Raw genomic sequence first — 27,500 nt, 5'->3', positions numbered from 1 at the left:
CAGAATAGAATAGAAAACCTTAATATAAACTCAAAGAGCTTCAGCCACCTAATTTTTGACAACAATGACAAAAACATTGGTAGTGCAGAATAGAGAAAAGAGTCTCTTCAACAAATGGTGCTGGGAGAGCTGGAGAGCAGCAGGTAGAAAATGAAACTAGATCCCTGTCTTGCACCTTGAACAAAAAACATCAACTCCTGGATCAACTCCTGGAAAGACAGCTCGGCTGGTAAAATACATGCCTTACAGGCTGGAGGACCCAAATTTAACCCCCCAGGATCTACATAACAAGCAGGGTCCACTGAAATGACTGTAGTCCCAGGGCTGGGAGCAGAGAGAAGAGGATACCTGGATTTGCTGACCAGCCAGTCTAGACACATCACCAGGTTCAGTATGAGATTCTGTCTTAAAAAGTAAGGTAGAGCTGGATGTGGTGGTGCCACCTTTAGTCCCAGCACTCAAGAGGCAGAGGTGGGCTGAACTCTTGAGTTCAAGGCCAGCCTGGTATACAAAGTGAGTTCCAGGCCTGCTGGGACTACAGGGAGACCCTGTCTCAAAAAGACCAAAATAAATAAATAAATAAAAAAACAAGGTGGATACAATGGACGAAGACACCTGAGATAATCTCTATCCTCTACATGCATGTGCACACACATGCATGTATGTAAACCCATGCACATAGGTACACACACAAAGACAAATATCACATTTTCTCTTTTTTTAAAAAAAATTATTTTTTTTTTTAAATTTTATGTGTATGCGTGTATTGCCTGAATGTAGGTAAGTGCACTTGTGTCGTGCAATGCCTGCGGAGGTCAGAAGAGGCTGTTGGATCCCCTGGGACTGGAGTTACGGACAGTTGTTAGCTGTCATGTGGGTGCTGGCATTCGAACCCAGGTCTTCTGCAAGAACAACCAGTGTTCTTAACTGCTGAGCCATCTCTCCAGCCCCCAATAATAAAATATTTTAAGAAAATAAAAGCAAAATTGTCTAGGGGAACAGAGGAGACTAATGTAGGGGAGCAGTGGGGGGATATGTTCAAAGTACATTACACACTCATATGAAAATATACCTGTGTATATGTACACTTAATATAGGCCATGAAAATCAAACAGTAAGATCAATCATCTAATTAAATCAGTACACAGCTGAAGCAGGACACTAGAATTGAGAAAGAACTTCAGGTAGTACAACACACAGGCAACTGGAGGCTCCAGAATGGACAATAGAAAAGTACTTGAAAAAGTAATGTTCCACAAATTCTAAATCTAATTAAAAAAATAAATCCACATATCCAAGAAACTAAATGAACTCAAATTAGAAACATGATTTAAAAACTAAGGCAAGGCACAACATAATCAAATCATTCAAAACTACTGAGAGAGGGCTAGGGAGATGGGTTAGGAACTTGCCATGCATGCACGAAGGCCTGAGTTTAGACCCTTAGAAACCATGGAAAGCTAGATGAGCTAGTGTGTGTCTGTAATCTCAGCACCTCTATGCCATGATGGGAGGTAGACAGGAGAATCTTTGGAAGATCACCAGGCCAGCAGCCTAGCATACCCAGAAGCAAACAAGAGACCCAAACTCAAGGTGGAAGACAAGGACTGACAGGAAATGTCGTATGACTTCCACATGTACACTGTGGCACGTACACACACACACACACACACACACACACACACACACACACACCAGCACCTACCTGTAATCTCAGAGTTGAGGATGTGGAAATAGGAGGATTCTTGATGTTTGCTAGCCAGCCAGTCTAACCAAACTGCTGAGCTCCAGGTTCAGGGAGAGACCTTGCCTCTAACAATAAGGTGGAAGGCACCTGATGTTGACCTCTGGCCTCCACATGCATGTATGCGCACGCATGCACGTGCACGCGCGCGCGCGCGCGCACACACACACACACACACACACACACAAGCATGTAGGCACATGCATCTGCACACACATATACATAAAAAAAGTTACTGAAAGAAAAATTTAAACCATCCAGAGCTAAAAGGCATGGTGTACAGAGGATATACAAAGTTATACAGAGAGATTATACAAAAATAGGAATGTTAATAATGTTATCATGTTGAAAAGTCAGAAGATAGACACTCATACACATAAAAAATAGATAAATAAAAATAAGGGGCTTGAGAGATGGCTCAGCAGTTAAGAACACTGTTCTTGCAGAAGACCCGGGTTCAATCCTAGCACCCACATGGCAGCTAACAACTGTCCATAACTCCAGTCCCAGGGGATCCGACAGCCTCTTCTGACCTCCGAGGGCACTGCATGACATGGGTGCACTTACCGACATGCAGGCAATACACGCATACACGTAAGATTAAAAAAAATAAGATAAATAAATAAATAAATAAATAAAAAGAAATGGCTAAATTAATATCAGAAAAAGTAGATTTTAAAGTCAAGATCCCTCCAGGGACAAAGGTCATTGTAGGCTGTGAATGTAGCTCAGTGGTAGAGCACTTGTCTGACATGTACAAATCCTGGGGTTCAAGCTCTAGCACCTCAAAAATAGTTCATTTTCAGGGGCTGAAGAGATAGCTCAGAGGTTAAGAGCACTGACTGCTCTTGCAGAGGACCCAGATTCAATTCCCAGCACCCACACGGTGGCTACGAACTGTCCTTAACTCCAGTTCCAGGGGAATCCAAAGCCCTCTTCTAACCTCTGAGGAATTGCACGACACGGGTGCACTCACATACATGCAGGCAATACACTCATACACATAAAATAAAAATAATAAATATTTTTTTAAATAGTTCATTTTCTCATCATGAAGAGTTTAATCCTAAACATCCATTCCCCTAATAAAACAGCTATCAAACACACGAAGCAAAAAACAGAAACACAAGGAGAGCCAGGCATGGTGGCACACACCTGCAATCCAGCCCCTGGGATGCTGAAGCAATAGATCTTGAGATCAAGGTCAGCCTAGGTAAGACTGGGCTATACAATGAGATGGGTGGGGGGAAGTAGAGAGAGAGGAGGGAGGGAGGGAGGGAGAGAATAGTTAAAATTATAGTTGGAGAGTCCACAGCTCTGTATTAACAATTGATAGAGCAAATAGAAAACTCAGGAAGGACACAGATTACTTGACCAACACTAGCAACCTCACCTGATTAGCATTCACAGCACACTGTACCAAATGACAGCATATTCTTTTCAAATGCAAATGGAGCATTTACCAAGATAGACTACACTCTGGGCATAAAACAAGTTTCAACACATTTGAGAGAATTCAAACTGTACCAAGCATTTTATCATAGAACTAATAAACAAAAAGATAGCTTGGATAGTCCCCAAATCTTTGGGAACTAAATAGTATCCTTATTAATATCCATTGGGTCAAAGAAGGAATAAAAAGAGAAACTTAAAAGTATTTTGAGCTGAATGACAATGGAAAAACAACCTACCCAAATTTGTGGAAAAGAGCTTTTTACCTGGTGGATGAGCAGTGGAAGGTGGGGGTATATGAGAGTGACGTTACTGAGGATTTAGCAGGCTCCACGTGCACCGTCCCTTCCAGCCTGCCTAGCCAGTGATGACAAGCATCTACCATACATTCGTGCATCCAGGGAGTCTGCTATGAGTTTTATGTGTTCATTTACTTAATGTCCCAACAATCCTATGATATAGGGACCATGATTCACATTTCACAGTCCTGAGGACACTGATATACAGGAACATCATCATTTGTTCAGCATTAGACAAGATCCTGTATCCAAACACATGGAAGGTGGCTTTGAGTCGAGGCTCTTAATCTTGACACTATCTGTGAGAGCTATGAAGAAGCCAGGCCCAGAGACCTAAGCACTAACCAGCAGCACTCAGTTACTAAGTGGGACAGAATCAGCTGTCTTTCACCGCCCCCTTTCTCCTGTGCCCCTGACCCCATGTTCTCACTTCTAATCTCAGAAAGATTTACTACATCCACAAAGTGATCCTTGCAAGGGCTCATAATTACTAGATTATATCTCAAGGAACTGATGAAAGGAAGCACATTAATGCCAGTACCTGGTAAGACACACATTTGTCAGAGCTAGGGTTCTTGTGCCAAGTGTCTGTCTCTGTCTCTGTCTCTCCCCCTTCCCTCTCCTCCCTCTCCCTCCCCGCCCCTCATAGAGAGACAACACTGCTTCTAGGGGCTGTTATCTGACAATGTGTCCAACAGCAGGAAAAGGAGAATGAGGAAGGCAGGAGACTTTTATGAATAGGAAAACTCTGGGCTTTAGAAGCAACTGGGACTGTTCTCTGGAGTTACTATATTACTATTTGGTATCTCTATGACCCTTAGACAATAGATCCATCTCTCCTAGCCTCAGTTTCTCTAAATGTAAAATGGAGCTACAATCATATCTTATTGAAAAGTTCTTATGTGACTTCAGAATTCAATGAATAGTGCTGGAGAGATGGCTCAGTGGTTAAGAGCACTGGCTGCTCTTGTAGAGGACTCAGGTTCAGTTTCCAGCACTTACATGGCGGCTCACAACTGTCTATAAGTCCTGTTCCAGGGTATCTGACACCATCTTCTGGCCTCTGTGGGCAATGTACCAGATGGGTACACTTATATACATGTAGGCAAAACACTCATACACATAAAAATAAATAAGAATTCAATGAATGGTAACAGTTACTCAGAACATGTATATGAGTGTAGATAGGCTCTAGAGAGCACAGGGATATAGTCACATCTTGGGACTTATCCAAAGCCACCCTTAGTAGCTAAGATATGAGTGTCCATTGACTCTGAGTCACTTGTGAGTAGTCACAAGATGCCAGGGATGGACAGAGCCTAGGAACACAGAGCTTAAATTTTAGGAAGACAGCTATTTAATAACCAGTTCAGAGTCAATTATATGATTTCAGTTGGGCTGGACACAACAGAAGAGAAATACAGCACGTATGAATGGCATTTAATAAGGAATGGAAGGTGCTGAGCCAGCATACGAAGCCAGAGAGAATTCTCTGAGAAGAGGATGCTTAGTCCAAGATGTAAAAAGCAGAAGAGGGGCTGGAGAGATGGCTCAGTAGTTAAGAACACTGGCTGTTCTTGCAGAAGACCCGGATTCGAATCCTAGAACCCACATGGCAGCTAACAACTGTCCGTAACTCCAGTTCCAGGGGATCCAACAGGGGATCTGTCTTCCACGGGCACTGCACGACATGGGTGTACTTACCTACATGCAGGCAATACACACATATGCATAAAAATAAAAATAAATAAAAAAGCAGAAGAGAGCTGGAGGAAAGGGGGGGTGGGGGGGTAGGGGGGTGGAGGTGGTGGTAGGTATGTACAATGCAAGAAGTAGATGCTCACACAGCAGAATCCACAGAGGGGAAGGGAGGAGCCTAGGCAGGAGGCAGGGCCTGTGTGCCAGTTTCCTACTGCTGGTACAAGATGGGACCAAACCAGACATCTTGTTTGCCATTTGAGCTCAAGATGTCAAAGATTCTATGGGCTGGGAACTGGAACCAGGATGAGGCCCAGGATATACCCACCTCTCCCTGCCAGCTGTGCTGTCACATGCCATATGTGGCCATCTGGCTTACCATTGAGGTGAACCGTCACAGGCATGTGGTCCAGCAGCTTCAGATGCTGCCAGACCCAGTTGTAATAGGAAGGGGAGGTCCCGAGGTTGATCATCCGCAGGATTTCACAGCTGCCCTGACACATCAAGAGACATAAGCAAAAGGTTAAACCCAGATACTCTAGGCAGGCTAGGCTTTGAAGCATTAAGCTTTGTATTCATCTGGCCCTGTCCCACTTTGTTTTATTTGCTAAATAAAAGGTATTTTGTGATTTTTTTTAATAAAAATGTTATCTACTTGTCATAAAAAATTCAAACAGCCAAGTATGGTGGTGCACACCTTTAATCCCAGCACTGGGAAGGCAGAGGCAGGTGGAGCTCTGTGAGTTCAAGGCCAGCCTGGTCTACATAGCAAGTTCCAGGCCAGCTGGGGCTACAGGGAAACCCTGTTTCAAAAAGATGAAAAAGAAAAAAAAATTCAAACAGTCAAAGAAGCATAAAAACAAAATACAGTTGCTGACACTAAAAAAGCATCACCAGAGATGACTGTATTTCAGGAAATCTTTGTATTCTTGTAATTTTTCCATAAATTTAAAAGTATTCCAAAATTAAAAGTTTCAAGCTATTCAACCAAAAATAAGAATGTAAATTGGAGCTACATTAATCCAAACACCTAGGAAGAAAAATTCGTGGCAACATATTCAATAATATTTCAATTTTTTCTACAACCATACAAATTATACATATGCATTTTAAAATTTTTTATTATTTCAATTGTGTGTGTGTGTGTGTGTGTGTGTATGTGTGTGTGTGTGTGTGGTGGTGCCCAAGGAGGCCAGAGGCATCAGATCCCCTGGAGCTGGAGTTATAGCCGTTGTGAGCCATCAAATGTAGGTGCTGGGAACTGCACTCAGGTCCTCCAAAAGAGCGGTACATGCTCTTCATGCCGAACCATCTCTCCAGCCCTGCAGACACATTTCTATAAATGCATTCATTTATATAAAACAAGCTCATGTAACCTTTTAAAATTTTTTAATTATTTTAACTTTATGTGTATAAGTGCACCTGTGTCATGCAATGCCCAAGGAGGTCAGAAGAAGGCACTGGAACCCCCCAGAACTAGAGTTACAGTTAGTTGCCATGTGGATGCTGGGAATCGAACCCAGGTCCTCTGCAAGAGCAGTCAGTATTCTTAACTACTAAGCCATCTCTCCAGCTCACCTTTTAAAAATTTAATAATATATGAATGACATCTTTTTAGGCTAGATGTATTATTCTATGTTGTTTATTTGTGTGTGTACATGTTCATATGTGTGTGGCGATCACAGGCAGGCAGACATCAGGTGTCTTCCTCTATCTCTCTCCACCTTATTTTTTGAGACTGAACCTGGAGCTCTTAGACTCAGCGAGACTGGCTGGCCAGGGAACCCCAGGGATCTTCCTGTCTCTGACTCCCCAGCATACAGCTGAGCCAAAGACATCAGACACAATTAGTACATAGTGTCATTCTATGTATATGAAGTTCAGAGGCTGGCAAAGGCAATCTGTGGTGACATCACTGTAAGAGTGGTCATCTCTGGTGGGGGTTGTCTAAGAAAGGGCACAGGACATATTCTGGAGGGCTAAAGATGTTATATATCTTTATTTGAGTGATGGTTACACATATGCAAACATTCATCAAGTTTGAGAGTTCAAATTGCAAATTCTACTGCATGTATACCTTGAGAAAACATTTTAAAAGAGATTTCGATTTGCCTGTTTCTAATGTCAGCATTATATATAACTTTGAAGATTTTTTTAATTTTATGTTTATGAGTGTTTTACTTGCATGTATGTATGTGTACTGTGTGCATGCAGTGCCTGCTGAGGCCAGAAGAGAGCATTGGATCCCTTAGAACTGGAGTTATATATGATTGTTAGCAGCCATGTGGGTGCTGGGAACCAAATCCAGTTGCTCTGCAAAAGCATCAAGTGCTCTTAAGTGCTCAGTCGTCTCTCCAGCCCCCATTATATATAATGTCAATTTTGTTCAGTACAGCAAAGTCTCTGATTTAAAAAATAAAAAAAATTCACCAAATTTCCAAATTCTCCTGCATTGGGGGGAGATAATGTCCTAGTTCTGGCTAATTAACTCTAAATAGAAAATTTCTAGATAAAACTCCAGCACTCAGGAAGCAGAGGCAGGTAGCTCTCTGTGAGTCTGAGGCCAGCCTGGTCTACATAGTGAATTCCAGGTCAGCCAGGGCTACATAATGACACCCTATCTCAAACGTACCCCTCATCAAAAAAAAAAAAAAAAAAAAAAACCTAACAAAGCTCTTCTCTGCTGAAACTCAGATACAACTGTTGGAAGTTGAACAGCCATATAGTGAACATTAGGATAAAAACGAACAAGAGAGGACAAGGTGGACCTGGGTTCTTAAGGACCTCCTAAAACAGCTATGTTAACCTAGATGACTCCATCTAGATGCCACTCAGGAAAAACTGATTATTTAAGCCATTTGCCATGATTTTCTGTGACCTGCACAGGACAGCAACTCTAACAGATATGGTAGACAAGCATTTTAATTCTTCAAGAGGCCACCGAGGCAGCTCATAAGTGCTCAAGTAACCCTTCTGGTCAAGTAGCAGGACTGTATTTTTTCACTCTTTGTATTGGACACAGCCTCTTGATGCTTTGGTCATTTTCCTTAAAATGAGACAGAATGGCTGTAAACTTTAAAGGCTAGCCCTTCATTCCCAACATGTCCTTCTCCTGCCCTGCTCATCATGTTTCCAGGCCATGTGCGCTGGTACAGGCTGTAATCTCAGCACTACGAAGGGTGAGGCAGGAGGAACTCAAATTCAAGAACAGCTTGGTCTATATAGAGACAACCTTCCTGGAGAATAGACAACAAAACAATCATCTCTAGAGGCCAGGGCCATGGAAAGAGGCAAGGCCTCTCTGGGGATGTGAGATGTGTGTCGCTTCACTGAGACTTGAGGGCTGTTCACAGCCACAAACAGTATGCTTTATCCTAACTTAATACCCATGTCTGAGTATCTCTCTGGGAATAATTCCTAAAGATATGTATATTTTAAATTTTGATAAACATTGCCAAACTACCCTCTGGAAAGGTTAGCTCAGCTTGTCCTCCCTCAACAGTATAGGATAGAGCATGCCAACATTGTTTTTTGTTTTTATTTTGGTCTTTTTGAGACAGGCTCTCACTGTATCCCTAGCTGGCCTAGAACTCACTGTGTAAACCAGGCTGGCCTCAATCTCACATAGATCCCACCTACTTCTGCCTCTCAAGTGCTGGAATTAAAGATGTGTGCCACCACACCCAGGTCCAATACTAGGTTTTAACAGTACTTTTAATTTTGCTGCTCTGACAGGTAAGAAAGATATGTCAGAACTGGGGATATAGCTTAGTGGTAGAGCACCTTCCTAGCATACAGGAGGTCCTAAATTCAAACCCCAACATCAGGAAAAAAAAAAAAAAAGGTATGTCTCTGTTCCTTTTTATTTCTTATCTTTTATAAAAATCATTATGTTTTGCCGGGCGTGGTAGCACACGCCTTTAATCCCAGAGGCAGAGGCAGGCAGATCTCTGTGAGTTCAAGGCCAGCCTGGTCTACATAGTGAGTTCCAGGACAGCTGGGGCTACAGGGAGACCCTGTCTCAAAAAGACCAAAAATATCGTATGTTTTGGTAGGAACTCTAAGAGACGTATACAAGGTTGCAATATTCACAATATTAAAGACAGGTTACTATTGGCAAGGGAACAGACACCTAATAAGCCCTCACTATACACTTGACACTGTACTTGGAGCTTTGTTTATGATTCATTCAACAAATATCACCTAAGAACTGCAGGTGCTGGAGAAAGTTTCCTCTTGGAAAAAGTCTCTGGTAGGTCTTTTATTGCATCTGTATCTGTGGAGAGATGTTCCACTATGTGTCCCCAAGTGGCAAGCTGCTCTGAAAGGACTGATTACGGGCATTAATTGTGTTTGTGATGCCAGTGGTAACCTCTCATAGGAGAAAGTAGCCACCAGCTACTGTTGTCATCCTCTAGTGGCAGAAAGAGCGAAGTATAGAAGTCAGGAATGCTGCTTCTCTCCCTCAAGAAGTCTGAACACTTCAGAAGCTAGCTGGGTAAGAGATAACAGCCATCCCTTGGGAAGGGGCAGGAGAGGCTCAGTGCCAGCCAGAGAGGCCACAGTAGGATTGGGCAGGGTGTTTTCCTTTCTTAATTCTCAAAGCCCTAGATAAGAATTTTTATGTAAATCTTCACAATTAAGGATCAGATTTTAGAAAAACACTGTAAGGAACAAACCACTCTGCTGCTGGCCCAGGGTCCCTGACCTGTGGCTACATTGTGGCCTGTGTCACTTCTCAGAAGTCTCAGGACCCTGTGGAATTCCTTAAGCCACATACTCCAATGCACATTGTGCAGTGGACCAATCTCTAGGAGAGGGAGGACTCTGCTCTTTTTAGGATCTAAGAAAGGGTCTCCCTGTAGCCTCAGCTGACCTGGAACTCCTATATAGACCAGGGTGGTCTTGATCTCAAAAGAGATCTGCTGGGATTTAAAGGCATGCACCATCATGCCTGGCAAGAGTGAAATTTCTTAAATGCACATTGCTAGGTAAAAGTCAATCTGGAATGTATCTTAAATGTATGCCATTCTGGGGACTGGAGAGATGGCTCAGAGGTTAAGAGCACTGACTGCTCTTGCAGAGGACTCAGGTTCAATTCCCAGCACCCACATGGCGGCTACAAACTGTCCTTAACTCCAGTTCCAGGGGAATCTGAAGCCCTTTTCTGACCTCTGAGGCATTGCACGACACAGGTGCACTCACATACATGCAGGCAATATATTTATACACATAAAATAAAAATAATAAAATATAAAAAATATGGAGTTCAAGGCCAGCCTGGTCTACATAGTGAGTTCCAGGACAGCTGGAGCTACAGGGAGACCCTGTCTCAAAAAGACCAAAATAAAAAATATATATATATGGCATTCTAAAAATAAAGATAAGCAAACAAAAAAATAAAAACAAGTGTATGGCATTCTAGAATAGACAAAGTTATGGAGAAAGCAAAAAAAAAAAAAAAACCACTTGTGATTTCTAGTGGCTGGGGAGGAAGGGATAGGTGGGGCAGGATGGTTTCAGAAATGTAAAATTATTATATATGATATTAGGTTGGTGGCATATGCCTTTAATCCCAGCACTCGGAAAGCAGAGGCAGGTGGATCTCTGTAAGATCAAGGCCAGCCTGGTCTACATAGTGAGTTCCATATCAACTGAGGTTACAGGGAGACCTTATCTCAAAAAGACCAAAACAAAACAAAACAAAACAAAACAAAAAACCCCATAGACTGTCCAATACAATGAGGCTGCACTGAAACTCACTATGTAGCCCAGGCTAGCCTCAGTTTTGAAGCAATGCTCCTACCTTAGTACCCCAAGTGTTGGGATGCAGGAACACAGGCATGAATCATTACTCACCTGGGGGAGTCTTTGATTTGTTTTGAGGTGAAGTCTCATGTAGCCTAGGCTAGCCTTAAACTTCCTATGTGGCTGAGGCAGACCTTGAACTCCTTATACCTCTGCCTCCAGCTCCTGAGTGCTGGGGATTACCTACAGGTAGCTTCCACTATACCTGGCAGAGTTTTCATTTTTCATGAGTTCTCAAGTGATGTTGATGCTGCTGGTTGAACCACAACTCTTAGAGAACCACTGGACTGGTAGACAGGCATTAACCCAGTAAGCATGTTTTTTGTTTTGAGACAGTCTCACTATGTAACCTTGACTGGCCTGAAACTCACTATGTGGACCAGGCTGGCCTCAAACTCACAGATTCATCTGCCTCTGCCTCTCGCGCAATGGGATTAAAGGCATACGCCACCATATCTGGCTTTTTTTGTATAGCTTAATGAGAATGTTTGCCTAGCATGCTCAAGGTCCTCTGCCAGGTACACATAACTCCTGTAGGCACACATGAATGCACAGTGACTGGAAAGGATACAAATGAACCTTGTGTAACTATTTTATATCTTTATCCAGAGAGTGTTTTAGACATGTAGAAATTCACTAAGTACCTAATTTCTTAAAAAGGAATCTTTAAGCTGGGCATGGTGACACACGCCTTTAATCCCAACACTTGGGAGGCAGAGGCAGGCAGATCTCTGTGAGTTCAAGGCCAGCCTGGTCTACGTAGTGACCAGCTGGGGTTACAGGGAGACCTGTCTCAAAAAGACCAAATATATATCTTTAATTATGTGTCTGTGTGTGGGCATGTGCACTTGATCAGATTCCCTGGAGCTGATATTACAGGTCATTGTGAGCCACCTGATGTGGATGCTGGGAACTCAGGTCCTCTGCAAGAGCAGCAAGTGATCTTAACCACTGAGCCATCTCTCTACATTGTTTCTTTACTTTAAAGGTTTATTTTTATTATTAATATAATTCTTATTATAAGACTTTATGAGCCCTGTGGTCCCATCTTACATATGAAAAATGGAGGTGAAAACAGAGCAAAAGTCATCCCGAACTGGCCAAGATGGTGTCAGCCTATGAGCCCATAATCCCAGTACTTGGGAGGCTGAGGCAGAGGATGCTAAGTTTAGTCAATCCTTTTTAAAAAATATTTTATTTATTATTTGTATTTTTTTTTTTTTTTTTTTGGTCTTTTTGAGACAGGGTCTCCCTGTAGCCCCAGCTGTCCTGGAACTCACTATGTAGACCAGGCTTTTATGAGTATGAGTGTGTTACCTGCATGTGTATAACTGCACCTGTGCCATGCAATGCCCAGAGTTCAGAAGAGGGTGTTAGATTCCCCTATACGGGTGTTAGCTGCTATGTGGGTGCTGGGAATCGAACCTGGGTCCTCTGCAAGAGCAGCCAGTGCTCTTAACTGCTGAGCCATCTCTCCAGGCCCAGTCAATCCTTTTTCAATATATGGAGACTGGAAGCCAGTCATTTCACTTCCATCTCCTTTGCAGCAGAGGTCCTGGTTTGGGTTCCACCAATCTGACACACTCGAACACAGTCTAGTTTAAGGAGAGCCAGTCATCTACTTTCTTACTTGGCAGTGGTTGTAGGGATGGTTTTCTTTTTGGCCTATGGTTTGTGAGTCATTTTCAGTTCAGGATCTGTTTTACATGTTTCTCCAGCCCTCTACTCCTCCATAAATCCTTACCTATTTAACAGCCTGCAATAAATCCCTCTACTCAATATTAGCCAGATTTGACCAGTCTCTGGACTACTGACCCCAGAATAACAATTAATCACCTAGTGGTTCCAGGAAGTTTAACAACCAGCTCTCTGAAAAAAAAAAATGTATACATACATGTTACTGTTATAAAGAGTGTGTCAGGCCAGGTTTGGTGACAAAGCTGTACTCCCAGCACTAGGGAGGGGGGAACAGGAGGATGAAGAGTTCAAGGACATCCTGGCCTATATAGGGAGACCCTTTCTCAAAAATAGGGGTCTGATATATGAAAATGTCATATGAAATATATTATTTTGCAATTAATATGCACTAACTTTTAAAAGAGGTGAGAATGGGGGACTGGAGAGATAGCACAGTGGTTAAAAACACTGTTCTTGCAGAAGACCTGGGTTTGAATCCCAGCACCCACAAGGCAGCTAACAACTGTCCGTAACTCCAGTTCCAGAGGCTCTGACAGCCTTGACTGTCCTCTGTGGGCATTGCATGACACGGGTGAACTTACCTACGTGCAGGCAATACATATAGACACATAAAATAAAAATAATAAAATATTTTTTTAAAAAAGAGGTGAGAATGTAGCTCAGTGATAGAGCCCTTGCTAGCATGTGAAAGGCCCTGGGTTCAATCCCCAGAACTACCAAAAAAAAGGGAGGGTTGAGACAATTTGTAAATATATAAAATATTAAAATGAAATATGCCCCTTTACTAGAAATTCCATATAGCCAATCAGTACTTACAGAATGCTTTTGTTGAGGTTGGCAGAACTGTTGGCCAATCCTTATTCACAACCCAACCATGATTTGACAAATGAAGCTGGAAACCAACCACCATTTCCCTAGTAAGTTTAATCAAAATCTTATAGGCTATGTATTGTTCAACTGCTTCTTACCCTCACATGAACTATATTGAATAAATTAAAACATCTTTTAGATTTCATATATGTTGAAATTTCACTTAACTCATCAATTATATAAGTTCTATGATGAATCAAATAATAATTTCCATAAAATATTTCCTATTTCCTAAAATTTGTTCTCTTCACAATGTTTAGCACTAACCCACTCACATTTTTTTTTTTTTTTCTGGAGACAGGTCTCTCTGTAGCCCCAGCTGGGTTGGAACTCTCTATAGACTAGACTGGCCTCAATCTCACAGAGATCTACCTGCCTCTGCCTCCCTAGTGCTGGGATTAAAGGTATGTACCACAACATCTGGTACTAGTTTAAAAACAGTTTTTTTTGTCTTTTTGAGACAGGGTCTCCCTATAGCCTCAGCTGGCCTGGATCTCACTATGTAGACCAGGCTGGCCTCGATCTTGCAGAGATCTGCCTGCCTCTGCCTTCTGAGCGCTGGGATTAAAGGCATGTGCCACCATGCCCAGCTTAAAATTTTTTAAAAATTGATTTATTGAGGTGGGGGTACACATGTGGTTATCAGACGACAACTTGTGGGAGTCCATTCTCTCCTTCTACCATGTGGGCCCTGGGGATTGAATCAAGCATGGCAACAAATACCTTTACCTGCCTGCTAAATCAGCTCCTTGGCTCAAGCCAACCTACTTTTAAATTTAATCTGCTTTTAAATATTCTTCTCTTATTGCTTTCTTAAGTCATTAAGCAAGGCCATATATCAAGACCAGACAGGGTGCTTGCTAATATACACTATGTAAGTACTCCTGCCCAATTTTAAGCTGCCAAGGATAGTGAATGTGGAACCCGTGGGACACAGAGGCACACAACTTCCTAACATTTCTATCATATAGACATAAAAGATATAACCTCAAGAGCATAAAATAGGAAAACACATTAAAATATGATGAATTTTAGCTGGGCCTGGTAGTTCACACCTGTAAGTCCAGTAGTCAAGCAAGCTGGGGCAGGAACCCTGCCCTGAGTTCAAGGCCAGCCTGAGCTACATAGTGAGAATCTGTCTCAAAAAAAATTCGAGGGCAAACTGGTCTACATAGCAAGTTCCAGGCCAGGTGGAGATACACAGTGAGACCCTAAAAAGTAAAAGTTTCAGTATTTATTAACCATGTTTCCAATATAATCTACTTAATTATAGGCCTAAATAATTTAATTTTTAATAATGTATCATCTATCTTTCTTTCTTTGGAGTTTGAATTCCTAAGTCTGGGTTTATGATAATCTTGTGGGTTTGGGGATTTTAAATTTTTAAATTACATTTATTCATTTATTTTATTTATTTATGTGTGTATATGGGGGGCAGGCACATGCTATGGCACACATGTGAAGGTGAGAAGACAACTTGTAGGAGTTGGTTCTCTCCTTCTACCATGTGCATTCCAAGGACTCAAACTCAGGTTGTCAGGCTTGGCATTAAGCACTTTACCTGCTGCACCATCTCTCCAGCCCGTGACAGTTTTTGTATTAGTGCTTTCTTCTTGGAACACTGTAGCCCCCAAATTACTACAAGGCACTAGTCATTTTAAGTTTGGGCACAAAAGTCATCGTGATATGATCTTTCCCAGCCATCTGTTTGGGACTTCATTCTTTTTTTCTTTTTTTTTAAGTTTTATTTATTTTTATTTTATGTGTGTGCATGTACTGCCTACGTGTAGGTAAGTGCACTGTGTTGTGCAATGCCCTTGGAGGTCAGAAGAAGCTGTTGGATCCCCTGAGACTGGAGCTACAGATAGTTGTTAGCTGCCATGTGGGTGCTGGGATTCAAACCTGGGTCTTCTGCAGGAACAACCAGTGTTCTTAACCACTGAGCCATCTCTCTAGCCCCTTGGGACTTCATTCTTACTTTTCCTGCCAGCCTTTATTTTGTCTTCCTCTCAAAGTTATCTGAACTCTCTGGTTCATTTGCTCTCTTACTACACACTTTCATGTCAACCTTTGATACAGGTTTTATTGGCCTACTGTCCCACTAACTTCAAAGTCAAGGAATGCCTGGCACACAGCAGACATGTAAAATGCTACTTATTCAGGGGCTAGAGAGATGGCTCTGCGGTTAAAAGCACTAGCCGCTCTTGCAGAAGACCAAGTTCAGTTCCCAGTGTCCACATGGTAGTTAACCATCATCCATAAATCCAGTTCCAGGATGCCCTCTTCTGACCTCTGTGGGCATTGAACAACATGGGTACACTTACATACATGCAGGGAATACACTCAGACACATAAAATAAAATAAAAATAATTTTAAAATGCTACTTATTCGCTGGGCATGGGGGCACATGCCTTTAATCCCAGCACTTGGAAGGCAGAGGCAGGCAGATCTCTGTGAGTTCATGGCTAGCCTGGTCTACATAGTGAGTTCCAGGACAGCTTGGGGCTACAGGGAGACCGTCTCAAAATGACCATAAAAAAAAATGCTACTTATTCAATTAGTATTTGTTGAATTAAATTTTCTGTTCCATGTTTAGGTTAGTTCCATGGATGGAAGGAGCTGAAATTCATTTCCATTTGAGGTCTATGAAGACACAATGGAACAGAAATGTTTTCTGGATCTCCCCTAGACCTGTGCTGAGTTACCTCAGTGTACCATTTGGTGTGGGGGGTGGCATTAAGAGGAGTGTGTGTGTGTGTGTGTGTGTGTGTGTGTGTGTGTGTAAGAGGAAGAGGCAATGGCAGGTCCCTTGCTTCCAATGTACAGTAGGTTTCATTACATTCAGACCATGGTCATTAGAAAAGGCATTCTTTTTACCTTCTTCCATACTGATTTTCTGTTCCCACTGAGATGAACATTCAATTTCTAAGCATTGGTGCCATTTACTTTTCAGAAGGCTCTGCAACATAGGCTCTAGTTAGTATCGGGTCTCCAGGGTCAGGGAACCTAAGTGATTTGTCCATTGGTCACCGCAGAGCCACCTACTTGTTTCCTTCTGTGCGAGGACAATTGTGTTTGTTTTGTTTTGTGGAATTACAGCAGACTGACTCTTTCTGTACAAGCCTTGACTTTGCTGGTAAAGGTAAGGATGGGCTGCTTTTGACTGACAGTTTCTGGAGTTGATTGCAGGAGCTTCATAGATCCAGAAAAGCTCCAGACCATGTCTCCTATGACTCCTACATGTGTGTTTTAAAATGTGTATAGATGTTGTTATTATTAAAATTACCAATTAACAAAAAATAATTGTTGTTTACCAAATCATAGCATGCCTAAAAATTTAACACTTAGCTCTGGCAGGCCTGTACAAGCCAGCTCCAGCAGACACCAATCTTGCCTTCCCTTTTAGTTTAATGGTACAAGACTTTGAGGCTCATCTCCCCCCTCACCTCCTTCAGGAAGCTCCCCTTAAAGCTTCTAGCTTTGGAGAGTTCCCCTTCCTGAATTCTTGGAAATCACTTGGTTTGCATCTATCACTTGACACTTGGCTTTGACAACATTGGCTGTGCTAGAAATCCAGTGGAGGAGATAGAGCAGAGGCTTCTCCATCATTGTTTCCACTCAGATCCTGTACCAATGTGGGATAGTCTTGGCAAAATACAACAGACATCTTTGGTAAATTACAGTGTAAGGAACTGGCAGGTCAACTCAAATCCCACTTCTCAATAAGAGCTTTGAAGTCAGACAGACTTGAGCTGAGCCTTGTCCCTCAACTATGTGACCTTGGACAGCCACTTCACAGTCTTGTGCCTCAGTTTCTTCCTCTGTTAAATCAGAATGATGGCCATATCAACTTTTGGGGGGCAACTGTGAGACTGAAATGAAATAAAACATGTGATGCATAAACAGGAAGTTACCCATGGTTTCAGTTACCCACAGTCTACCAGTCTGAAAATGCTAGATGGAAAGTTCCAGAAATATACAATTTATAAGTTTAAATTCTGTACCAGTCTGAGCATCATGATTACATTTCTTGCCATCCCACTCTGTTTCTCCTGGAACATAACCCATCCTGTGTCCAATGTATCCACACTGTATGTGCTGCCCGCCTGTGAGTCACTTAATAGCTGACTCGTTTATCAGCTCAACTGATGGCATCTCAATGTTTGTGTTGAAATAAGTGTCATTATTTTACTTAACAATGGCCCCCAAACACAGAAGTAGTGATTTTGGTGATGTAGATATGCCAAAGAGAAGCCATAAATTGAATTGCTTCCTTTAAGTTTCATTTCACTTCATCACAAGAAGAGGGTGGGTAATACAATACATTTTATTGTATAATTGCTCTATTTTATTATTACTTAATCCCTTACTGTGCTTAATCTATAACTCATATAAGGATGTATGTATAGAAATTTAGAGGCTAGGTACTACACAGTTTCAGACATTCTGGACTGCACCTCTAACCCACGCCAATAACAGAGGACTACTGTAAACCTCAGAAGCCCTTTGAGGCAAGCAGGCCAAAGCATGACAGAAGGATTCTTATAGCCAGGACATGGAAGGTCAGAAAAGGACATGAGCTACCAATGTCACAGAACAGGGCCCAAACCCTGCCTGCCTGGCCACAGGACTTTTAAGTGAGGCCTGTTCTTGCCAGCTTCACTCCCCCACAGACTCTCACCTTGCAGATAAATGTGACAAATGATGACTCCACAAAGTCTTTTGACACCAGCTGCCCATATGAGAACTTCTCTATCCTTCCCATGCTCACCAGATCCCAGAGTTTCTCATCAGACCAAGATTGGAACAGATCCAACTTCCTGAGGGGGAAAAAGCCTATTAGAACTCATCACCCTCAACTGATAACATACCCAGACACTAGTATTTTCCAGAAAGGGACCTTGCTCTTCAACTCTTGAAAATGCCTGGGGTGGAAGATCCCACCACTGCACAACCAGTCACCTTACCCAGTCTGTAGCCAATGTTGTGCATCCCCTTCTCAGAGCCCCCGCCTCCAGCAAGTGCCCCCCTCATTGCTGCTCAGCTAACCCTGGATACCTGGCACCTCACTTATCTCATTCTGCTCTCACACAGAAACCTTCTGACACCATCTCTCCCATACCCCACAACTTTGTGGCTCAGCAGGCTAGTCCCCTGCCAAGGGACACCAGCTCAGATAATTCCTCACTCCAACATACTGGCTACCCAGCCCCAAGGGGTCCTGGTCCTACTTTAGGGTCCAGGACCTTATTCGAGCCTCTGCCTGTCTCTGGTCTGCTAGCTTCAAGCACTCAGCTCTGAGCCTGGGGAAAGCCTGTGGAGGCCAGAAGAGGATGTCAGATACCCACAACTGCAGTTACAGATGGTTGTGAGCCATTGTGTGGGTGCTAGGAACTAAACCTAGGTCCTCTGCAAGAGCTGCAAGTGCTCTTAACTGTTGAGACATCTCTCCAGCCTAGATTCTTTCTTTTGCCTGTGGCTCTCTATGGTTAAAGGCTCACTCCAAAGTGGTCATCCCTTTTCCTGACCTCACACATCATCAGTCAGGAGCTGCCTTTTCCTGATAGATAAGTTCTATAGGACTATTAACTTTCCTCAGTTCTAAACGTTGTGGGCTTAAACTCAACTGACTCAGGTTGACTGAGTTAACTCAAGTTGACCCAGGCTTCAAACATGCTGAGTTTAGCTCAGGGCATCAAAGGGGAAGGATCCATGCTTTGACCACAAAGGGGGACCTGGATAGAAAGAAAGAGCAGGACCACCACAGAAGAGCACCTACCATGTGCAAGTCACTGGGCCACCCTTCCCTTGATCACATCATCCCATCCTTTAAAAAATTAAGAAAAATATTTCATTTGTTATGTAGTACTATTATTATTATTATTATTGCTCTTTTTGAGAGACGGTCTCCCTGTAGCCCCAGCTGACCTGACACTCGCTATGTAGACCAGACTGGCCTCGATTTCACAGAGATCCATCTGCCCAAGTGCTGGGACTAAACGCATGTGTCACCATGCCCAGCTGTTATTTTTATTTTATATATATATGAGTATATTGCCTGCATGTATGTAAGTGTACCTGTGTTGTGCAAAATCCATGGAGGTCAGAAGAGGGCATCGGATTCTCCTAGAACTGGATTTACGGGCAGTTGTTAGCAGCCATGTAGGTGCTGCAAACTGAACCTGGGTCTTCTACAAGAGCAACCAGTGCTCTTAACCACTGAACCATCTCTCTGGCCCCCATCCCATATTTTCAGCCATGGAGAGGTATCATTACACCATTTCATAGAGCAAGAGATTAAACACAAGAAATGAAGTTCCGCCGGGCGTGGTGGTGCACGCCTTTAATCCCAGCACTTTGAAGGCAGAGGCAGGCAGATCTTTGTGAGTTCGAGGCCAGCCTGGTCTACATAGCGAGTTCCAGGACAGCTGGGGCTACAAGGAGACCCTGTCTCAAAAAAGACAAAAAAAAAAAGTTTCATCAGAGTTGCATTAAACAGAATTTGAGGAGGCTGAGGATTTGGACTGGACCCCTGCCCTGGGCTCAGACCAAACCAATAGTCACAGTAATCACAGTAATGAGCTTTGGTTGGTAAAGGCCTGGTACAGTTAGCTGATTAAACTGTAAACAACTAGCTAAACTATAACAATTAACTCTGTTAATTAGGCTGTAGTTAATTAAGTTCTTTTTAATACCTTGTTTCCATAGTCCTATAAATGGTGTCTGATCATGTTGCTGGTTGGAGTTCTCAGAACTTGCTTAGGTTCTAGGAGCTTTCTGATTCTCAAAATGTTTTTACTTTGCTTTTCTCTATTCAAATAAATGCTACTAAATTTAATTAGTGGATGGAATTTTCCTTTTAATAAGCCTAAGAGCTGAGGTATAGCATCAGACCTATTTTTTACAATTTGAAAAAATAAATTACTCGTCCCTTCATACCAACCCCCTTTCCCAGGTCCCATTCCCTTCATGACGCTCTTTATCCAGTACACTTCTCTAAAGTCATGTAACCCTGCAACCTGCCTTTTCAGCACTACTGCAGTATTTCCTAGGGTTTGCAATCTTTTACAGAAAGACAGATAACTAAAGAATACTTAGGATTTAGTTTAGACATCTGTCTTACTTTGTTTCTCCATTGCTGTGACAAAACACTCTGACCAGTACCAACTTGGGGAGGAAAGGGTTTATTCAGCTTACATCTCCCAGATGAGTTCATCAGGGAGCCCAAGGTAGGAACTCAGGGCAGGAACCTGGAGTCAGGAGCTAGAGCACAGGCCATGGAGGAACACTGCTTACTGGCTTGTTCCCTTGGCCCCTGCTCAGCCTGCTTTCTTATGCAACACAGGCCCACCTGCCCAGGGGTGGCACCACTCACAGTGGGCTGGGCCCTCCCACATCACTCAACAATCAAGAAGATGCCTCATGGACATGGCCACAGGCCAAAAGCCCAATGAAGGCAATTCCCCAATTGAGGCTCCCTCGACCCAGGTGTGTCAAGTTGACACTGAAGTACAACATCCTTGTGGGGCCTCTTAGGAAGGTACTTAAAACAAAAATCTCTTCTACATGAGTTTTGCTTATTGATTGCTGTAGATGGTGGTGTCCACAGATAACAGGCTTTCTTTCTGATATATGGATGCAATAACTTACTTCCTGTTATTCATTCAATTTTTATTTATTTACTGTGTGTATTCTCTCTCTCTCCTCTCTCTCCTCTCTCTCTCTCTCTCTCTCTCTCTCTCTCTCTCTCTCTCTCTCTCTCTCTCTCTCTCTCTCTTATCTCATGTATCCCAGGTTGGCCTCAGATCCAATGTATAGCTGAGGATGGTCTGGAACTTCTACTCCTCCTGCCTCCACCTCCCAAGTGCTGGGATTACAGGTCCACATCCAGTATATTTGGTACCAGGGATTAAACCCAGGGCTTCTCAGCATGCTAGGTAAGCACTCCACTACCTGAGTCACATTCCCAGTTCCATTTGGGAGCAGGGGTTTGAGACAAGGGGTTAACTCTGTAGCCCAAGTTGGCCTAAAACTCACTATGTAGCCTAGGCTAGCCTCAAAGTTATGGCGACCCTGCTGCCTCAGTCTCCTGAGTGATGGGCTTACAGGCAGGCGCCACCACATTCAGCTTCATTTATTCAATATTTGATGAGCATCATGTGTGCTTGGCACCATAACAAGGCAAGATTACAGGAGGATTACAGTGGTGAAAGGGGAAAATCTGGTCCTGGTTAGCACACTGCTGTTGAATATGGCATGCAAATTACAAAGAAATCCCTACGCAATGGATAGTCACAGTGTGGGCAGGGGCTTTAAAGGAACATAGGGTACAACAGAATCACAGATGGGGTCCCTTGTCTATTCTGGAGTGAGGACAGATAGAGATAGGATAAGTAGGGTGCTGGAATTAAAGGCATGCACCACCACACCCAGCTCTATGTCAGTTACTTTTGTTCTTACTATTCCACAAGGAAAGAATATTTGAGCTGAGATCCAAAGACATGCTAGGGCTTTAGCTAGGTAGAGAAGTTGGATAGGTGGAATTTCAGAATATTCCAGACCAAGAGAGCGGCAAATTAGTATGTTACCTACCAGATCAAGGGCAAAGTCAGGGGCCAAAGAACATGGAAGAGAAAAAGTTGTAGAGTGAAATGGCATTACCTAAAAAAATCAAACCGATAACGTGTTTCCTTCTGAACTTCCTCGTCCAGCTTACTGGCCATGAAATCTTCCCGGTCAACAACTAGGAACTCCGTTTCCTCCATGCAGACCACCGTGGCCCTCCTTAGTGCGGTACTCAGAAGGCCCATTTCCTGTGGGGTGAACAGAGACCAGGGCAAGTGTGAGGCCATATCCAGCTTCCTGCTCACAGCCCTGCATACATCTTCCCTGCCTGTCTTACTCTGGAAATCACTCCCTGGCCCCCTGAATAGGCCAGAGAAGAGGAAACTGTAGATGCTTCTCTATGGAGTCTATGAAGGGTTAAACAGGGAATGTACTCCTTAAGCATCAGGTAAGAAGGTCAGCTTTGGGCATTACCTGATTCAGCTCATTCACATTTGACAGGTAAAGACCCACATGGACCAATGGCTTGCACAGAGAATAAGGCAGATGGGGGCCTGGATAAGAGACTTGAACAGGAGTTCTGTCATACCCCAACCCTAGCCCAGGAATTAAGGTCCTTCCCCTGGGCTTACCCCAAAACAGCTACCCTTATGCAGCAATGTTGGGTGGGGATCCAGGAAGGCACTGCTTCCATCCTCATCCTCAGTCACTGCGACTCTGCCCAGATAGATGAAGTAAAAGCTGTTGCCCCTCTGCCCCTTTTTGATGATCACTCGCCTGCGACCAAACCTGGAAAAGACCATGGCCCAGTGACCAAATAGGAGGAGCTCTGGACTGGTGTGCTCTGGGAAGGAAAGCACCAAGTGGAGCAGAAGAGCCTTCAGAACAGGCCATGCCCCAGCCATCAGGCTGGACCTTTCACACCTATCCAGTTGCCTGCCTCAGTAACACCGAAGTGTCCTGGAAGCAGAGCCTTCTTCAGTTTGGCTCAGGCATCTGGAAATGAATGGCTGACAGCAATTGCACAACAGACTGAAGAGATATCCAAAATAATGAATGTGTCTGTAAAGCATTATAAGCGCTGGTTTTAGAGTCAGACCAGAACCCAGATCCTGGTTCTACCCTTGGCTGTGTGACACCAGGGAGGGTCAGATCCTCTTTGAGTTTCTCTTGTTTATAACCTACAGATGAACATATATAGAAAAAGACAGATAAAGGAGCCAGCAAGATGGCTCAGAAGGTAAAGGCACTTGCTGGCAAGCCTCATGACCTGAGTTCCATGACTGGGACCCAAATGGTGGAAGGAGAGAACTGACTCAAATTGTTCTCTACACACATGCCACAGCATGTCCTGTGCCCCAAAAAATAATGTAAGGGGAGGAGGAGAGGGAGGGAGGGGATGGAGGCAGGGTGAAGAAAGAGATGGATGGATGGACAGACAGGCAGACGGATGGACAGATAAACACTGGTACCATCATCTTCAGGAGTTCATCTTCAGGAGTTCACCATCCAACTCAGGGCCCAGGCACCCAGGCCCAGTACAAATTAGGATTTAGTAAAAGTTCTTAGACTCAGACCCCACTGATGATTCAGGCAAAATTAATCTGAGGGAAGGAACAAAGGAAGGAAGGAAGGAAGGAAGGAAGGAAGGAAGGAAGGGAGGGAGGGAGGGAGGGAGGGAGGGAGGCAGGGAGGGAGGGAAGGAAGGACTAACTTCAAGACTCTGAACTGAAAGACGCTCCTTTCCCATTGGAGTTATCCCATTGGCATTAGACTGGAGATGGAAGTCAGGAATTTTGACCATGATAACCATCTCAACACTATGCAGCCATAAGGTAACTAAGAAGACTTATACCAAGGAAAAGTCAACAGAGGGAGGCTGGGTGTGGTAGCACAGGCCAGTAATCCCAGCTACAGAGAGGCTAAAACAAGAAGATCACAAGTTCAGGGGAAGCCTGGGCTACAGAGTAAATTCAAGACCAGTCTGGGCAACTTAGTGAGACACTGTCTCAAGATAAAACATATATATGAAAAAGGGCTGGGGATGTTGCTCAAAGGTAGACTGCATGCATGTGAAGCCTTGAGTTCAATCCCCAGTACTGTGAGGGAAAAGAAAAGATAGGGAGACACAAGACCCTATCTTGTCAAGATACATGGGGTCCTGCTGGTACTGAGCGTCTGAATCCAGTTGAGCTTGAAGATGAAAAATGATCTCGGGACTTTTCAGATGAGCCTCAAGATATTCCCTTGGGACGGCTTTTCTTTATACTTCTTAAGTAGCAGTCTGCTAAGATGCTAATTCCAAGTCCAAGGAATAACTAACAACTAGCAGAGGGCTTTAATGATCATCACTTTGCTTAATCTTTCTTAAAATATCATTATCCTATTACTATTACTATTTCAGGAGGATTCTTGGGGACACACTGCACTGACTGTTTCAAATGTCATGATTTTCTTTTTTTCCCCTTGACACCATCTGCCTTTCTTTTCTACTTTTTTCTTTCTTTCCTTCTTTCCTTGTTTTCTCTCTCCTCTCTCATCCCTCTCTCTTTTTTCTTTTGTTCTAGAATCTTTACAGAGAGTGGTGATGACCCATCCACTCTTCTTCCAGACTATTAACAAAGCAGATAGTTCTCTCTACCTGGAATGCCCTGGTTTATACCTACGTTTCTCAAATCCACCTGTTCTTTAAAAACATTTTTTATTATTACATGTTTATTTGTATTGGGGGAGCATGCAATTGTGCACGTGTGGAGACCAGAGGACAACACACACAAAGTTGGTTCTTCTTTTACCATGTGGGTCCCAAGGATCGAACTCAGGACATCAGGCTTGGAGGCAAGCACTGAGAGACCTGAGTGACTCCATCTTGGATAAATCTTCCATAGGACTGACCCAGCCCTGGGCCCTTTTCCAAGAAAACGATACTTGGAATGGATAGAGAACAACTCCCCCGCCAATGGTCAATTAACCAGGGACAGGAAGGTACTAAAAGTCCAGATGTCTTTTCAGATTTCCTGAAGCTAGCAGTTTATGGTTTGGCACTGGGCTGCAACCAATCAGATGCTTGCCAAACTGAAGACCCCCTACTCCCGTACTTGCTGAACTTGCTGAAATAAACCTATAAAAACCTCTGTCTCCCAAAGCAAGGGGTCTCACATCTGAGATCCGCTGAATCGATGACAGAGTGGACCCAAGCTTAAGCTTGTAACAATAAAAGAACCCTTGTGTGTTTGCATCAGTCTGCTCCTTGGTGGTCTTTGGGGGTCTCATGAACTGGGCACAACAGCACCTTTACTCACTGAGCCTTCTCACTGGTTCCCACCTATTCTAATATAACCTTTTCTATAAGCCTCATGACCCAGCCAGCTTGCCTCAGACACATCCTGTCCTGGTCATAAAGGATCATGTACTACATAGTTGTACTAGGGAGCCCCATGAAGGAGGACATCAAAGTACAAACCCAAAGTGATCTTATACCCTGAGTTTTCAAAACAGATCTAACCTCAATCATCTAGATGCCCTTAAGCTTGAAGCTACTGAGATGATTTCTCAGGTAGTATCCCCATATGACTACCTAGACTTCTGAAGTACAAGGTCTTTACTTGGCACTTTGTGCCATAGTCCCTTTGACAGTCTGGTAAAGCCTTCATAGACTCATGTTTTAAATACATAAAATAAAATCCAGCAGAATAACAGTTAATAAATGCCTTTTAAAAATCTACATGTAATGCCGGGTATGGTGGCACATGCCTTTAATCCCAGCACTCGGGAGGCAGAGGCAGGCGGATCTCTGTGAGTTCAAGGCCAGCTTGGTCTACATAGTGAGTTCCAGACCAGCTGGGGCTACAGGGAGACCCTGTCTCAAAAAGACCAAAAAAAAAAAAAAATTCTACATGTGGGGGACAGGTGAAATGGCTCAGGGGTCAGGGGCCCTCCCACCAAGCCTGACGACCTGAGTGTGATATCACAACACTTATGGAAGAAGAGGAAACCTGACTTCTGTGAGTTGTCCTCCCAACTGCTGGGATTATAGGCATATGCCACCACATATGGCATCAGTCTCTCTTCTTAGAAAGTTCTCAGTATTCAATCATGAGGATCCACCTGATAACTCTCTAATTCCGCCCCCCCACACCATACACATAGGAGGATCTCTGTGAATTCAGGGCCAAGCTGGTCTATGTAGCAAGTTCCAGGCTAGGCCAGTCAGGGCTACATACTGAGACCCTGGAAAAAAGGAAAGAAGGAAGGAAGGAAGGAAGGAAGGAAGAAGGGAGGGAGGGAGGGAAGGAAGGACGCATTTGGCCTGTAAAAGCAGGGCCCCATCAAGTCAAGCATGGATGGAAGAGGGGTTCTGGGGCCCCACCCGTAATCCTAAGTGACAAGCAGGGAGGGAGGGAGGAAAAGGAACAATATAAATATTCTCTCTGACTCTCACCAGATGTGGCTCTTTGACCTTGGACTGGACCATAAGCCAAAGCCTTTTTTCTTTATAACTCACCCACTTGTAGTATTAGCAACAGAAAATGGACTAAGACGCTGCGTGACTAGGATGAGTCTTCTCCTTCTTTGACCCTGCTTACTGCATCTGAAACATAAGTGAACTGGACTAGATCCTTTCAGGAGTTCCTTCCAGATCTGTGGGGACCTAAAGGCCCCACATTGCAGAGGTCCAAGAGGAAGTTACTGGGGTGCAGCCTGACTTATTTTAAAAGTCTGAAGGATACTTCCGCACTGCTGAGGAGTGCATGATCAGCATGTGACCATCCTTAAGATACACCCTGGGGGGGGTGGATTTCCAGGTGCCTTTATAAGCTCTGTAACACCTGCAATAAATGAGTCCCTGCTTGACTAGGCTCCCCGTTGCGCCTGAGTGTTCCCGATACTGGGGGTGGCGTGGGCTGGCAAACGGTGCGCTTAATCATCTCCAATCATCACTGCGTGGTGGTCACTGGTTCAAACCCCCGGCAACTGGCGCCCAGCATGGTGCTCGAAAGAAGGTGGAAAGAAGAAAAGAAAGAAAGAAAAATAACGGATTGGGGCCAATCAAGAAGTTCGGGGTGAGACCCGAAAGATGGGTAAAGCAATTAATAAGCCCGAGGACCTGGTGCTTAAAGTGTTGAGAGATATGCTTAAAAGCAGGGGATTGGATCTGTCAGATCCAGTAGCTCAAAAGGTTTGGGCAGAGGCTGTTCATTTGGCTCCCTGGCTACTTGGGGCTAATGTTTTTACTGGGGATACATGGGAACATGTGGAACATCTAGCTCGACAAAGGGAGGTTCAATTGAGGATTGATCTGCTACTGGGGTTCTACCTTACTATCTCGGCCTTAAAGGCACACTTTCGGCCTTAGACCCCCAAG

The 27,500-nt window shown here is 43.6% G+C and overlaps 1 protein-coding gene across 4 annotated transcripts in view; it reads right to left on the bottom strand.

The window, feature by feature from the left end:
- Positions 1-27,500, bottom strand: part of Cnbd2 (cyclic nucleotide binding domain containing 2) — a 78,175-nt gene that overhangs the window by 25,155 nt on the left and 25,520 nt on the right. For 3 of the 4 annotated variants that reach the window (XM_017800049.2, XM_029567215.1, XM_029567214.1), the window contains 4 exons: positions 22,768-22,924; positions 22,232-22,383; positions 18,252-18,390; positions 5,522-5,687 (listed from right to left, as the gene is read on the bottom strand). In XM_017800049.2, the coding sequence (XP_017655538.1) occupies positions 5,522-5,687; positions 18,252-18,390; positions 22,232-22,383; positions 22,768-22,924 (614 nt within the window). The remainder of the gene's footprint in view (positions 1-5,521; positions 5,688-18,251; positions 18,391-22,231; positions 22,384-22,767; positions 22,925-27,500) is intronic. The other variant, XM_008840768.3, reaches the window with a different exon arrangement.

The sequence above is a fragment of the Nannospalax galili genome, unplaced genomic scaffold (assembly GCF_000622305.1).
Source record: "Nannospalax galili isolate Female #2095 unplaced genomic scaffold, S.galili_v1.0 scaffold221, whole genome shotgun sequence".
Taxonomy (NCBI): Eukaryota; Metazoa; Chordata; class Mammalia; order Rodentia; family Spalacidae; genus Nannospalax; species Nannospalax galili.
The sequence above is the reverse complement of the archived record's forward strand: the minus strand, read 5'-3'. Positions and strand labels throughout refer to the sequence as shown.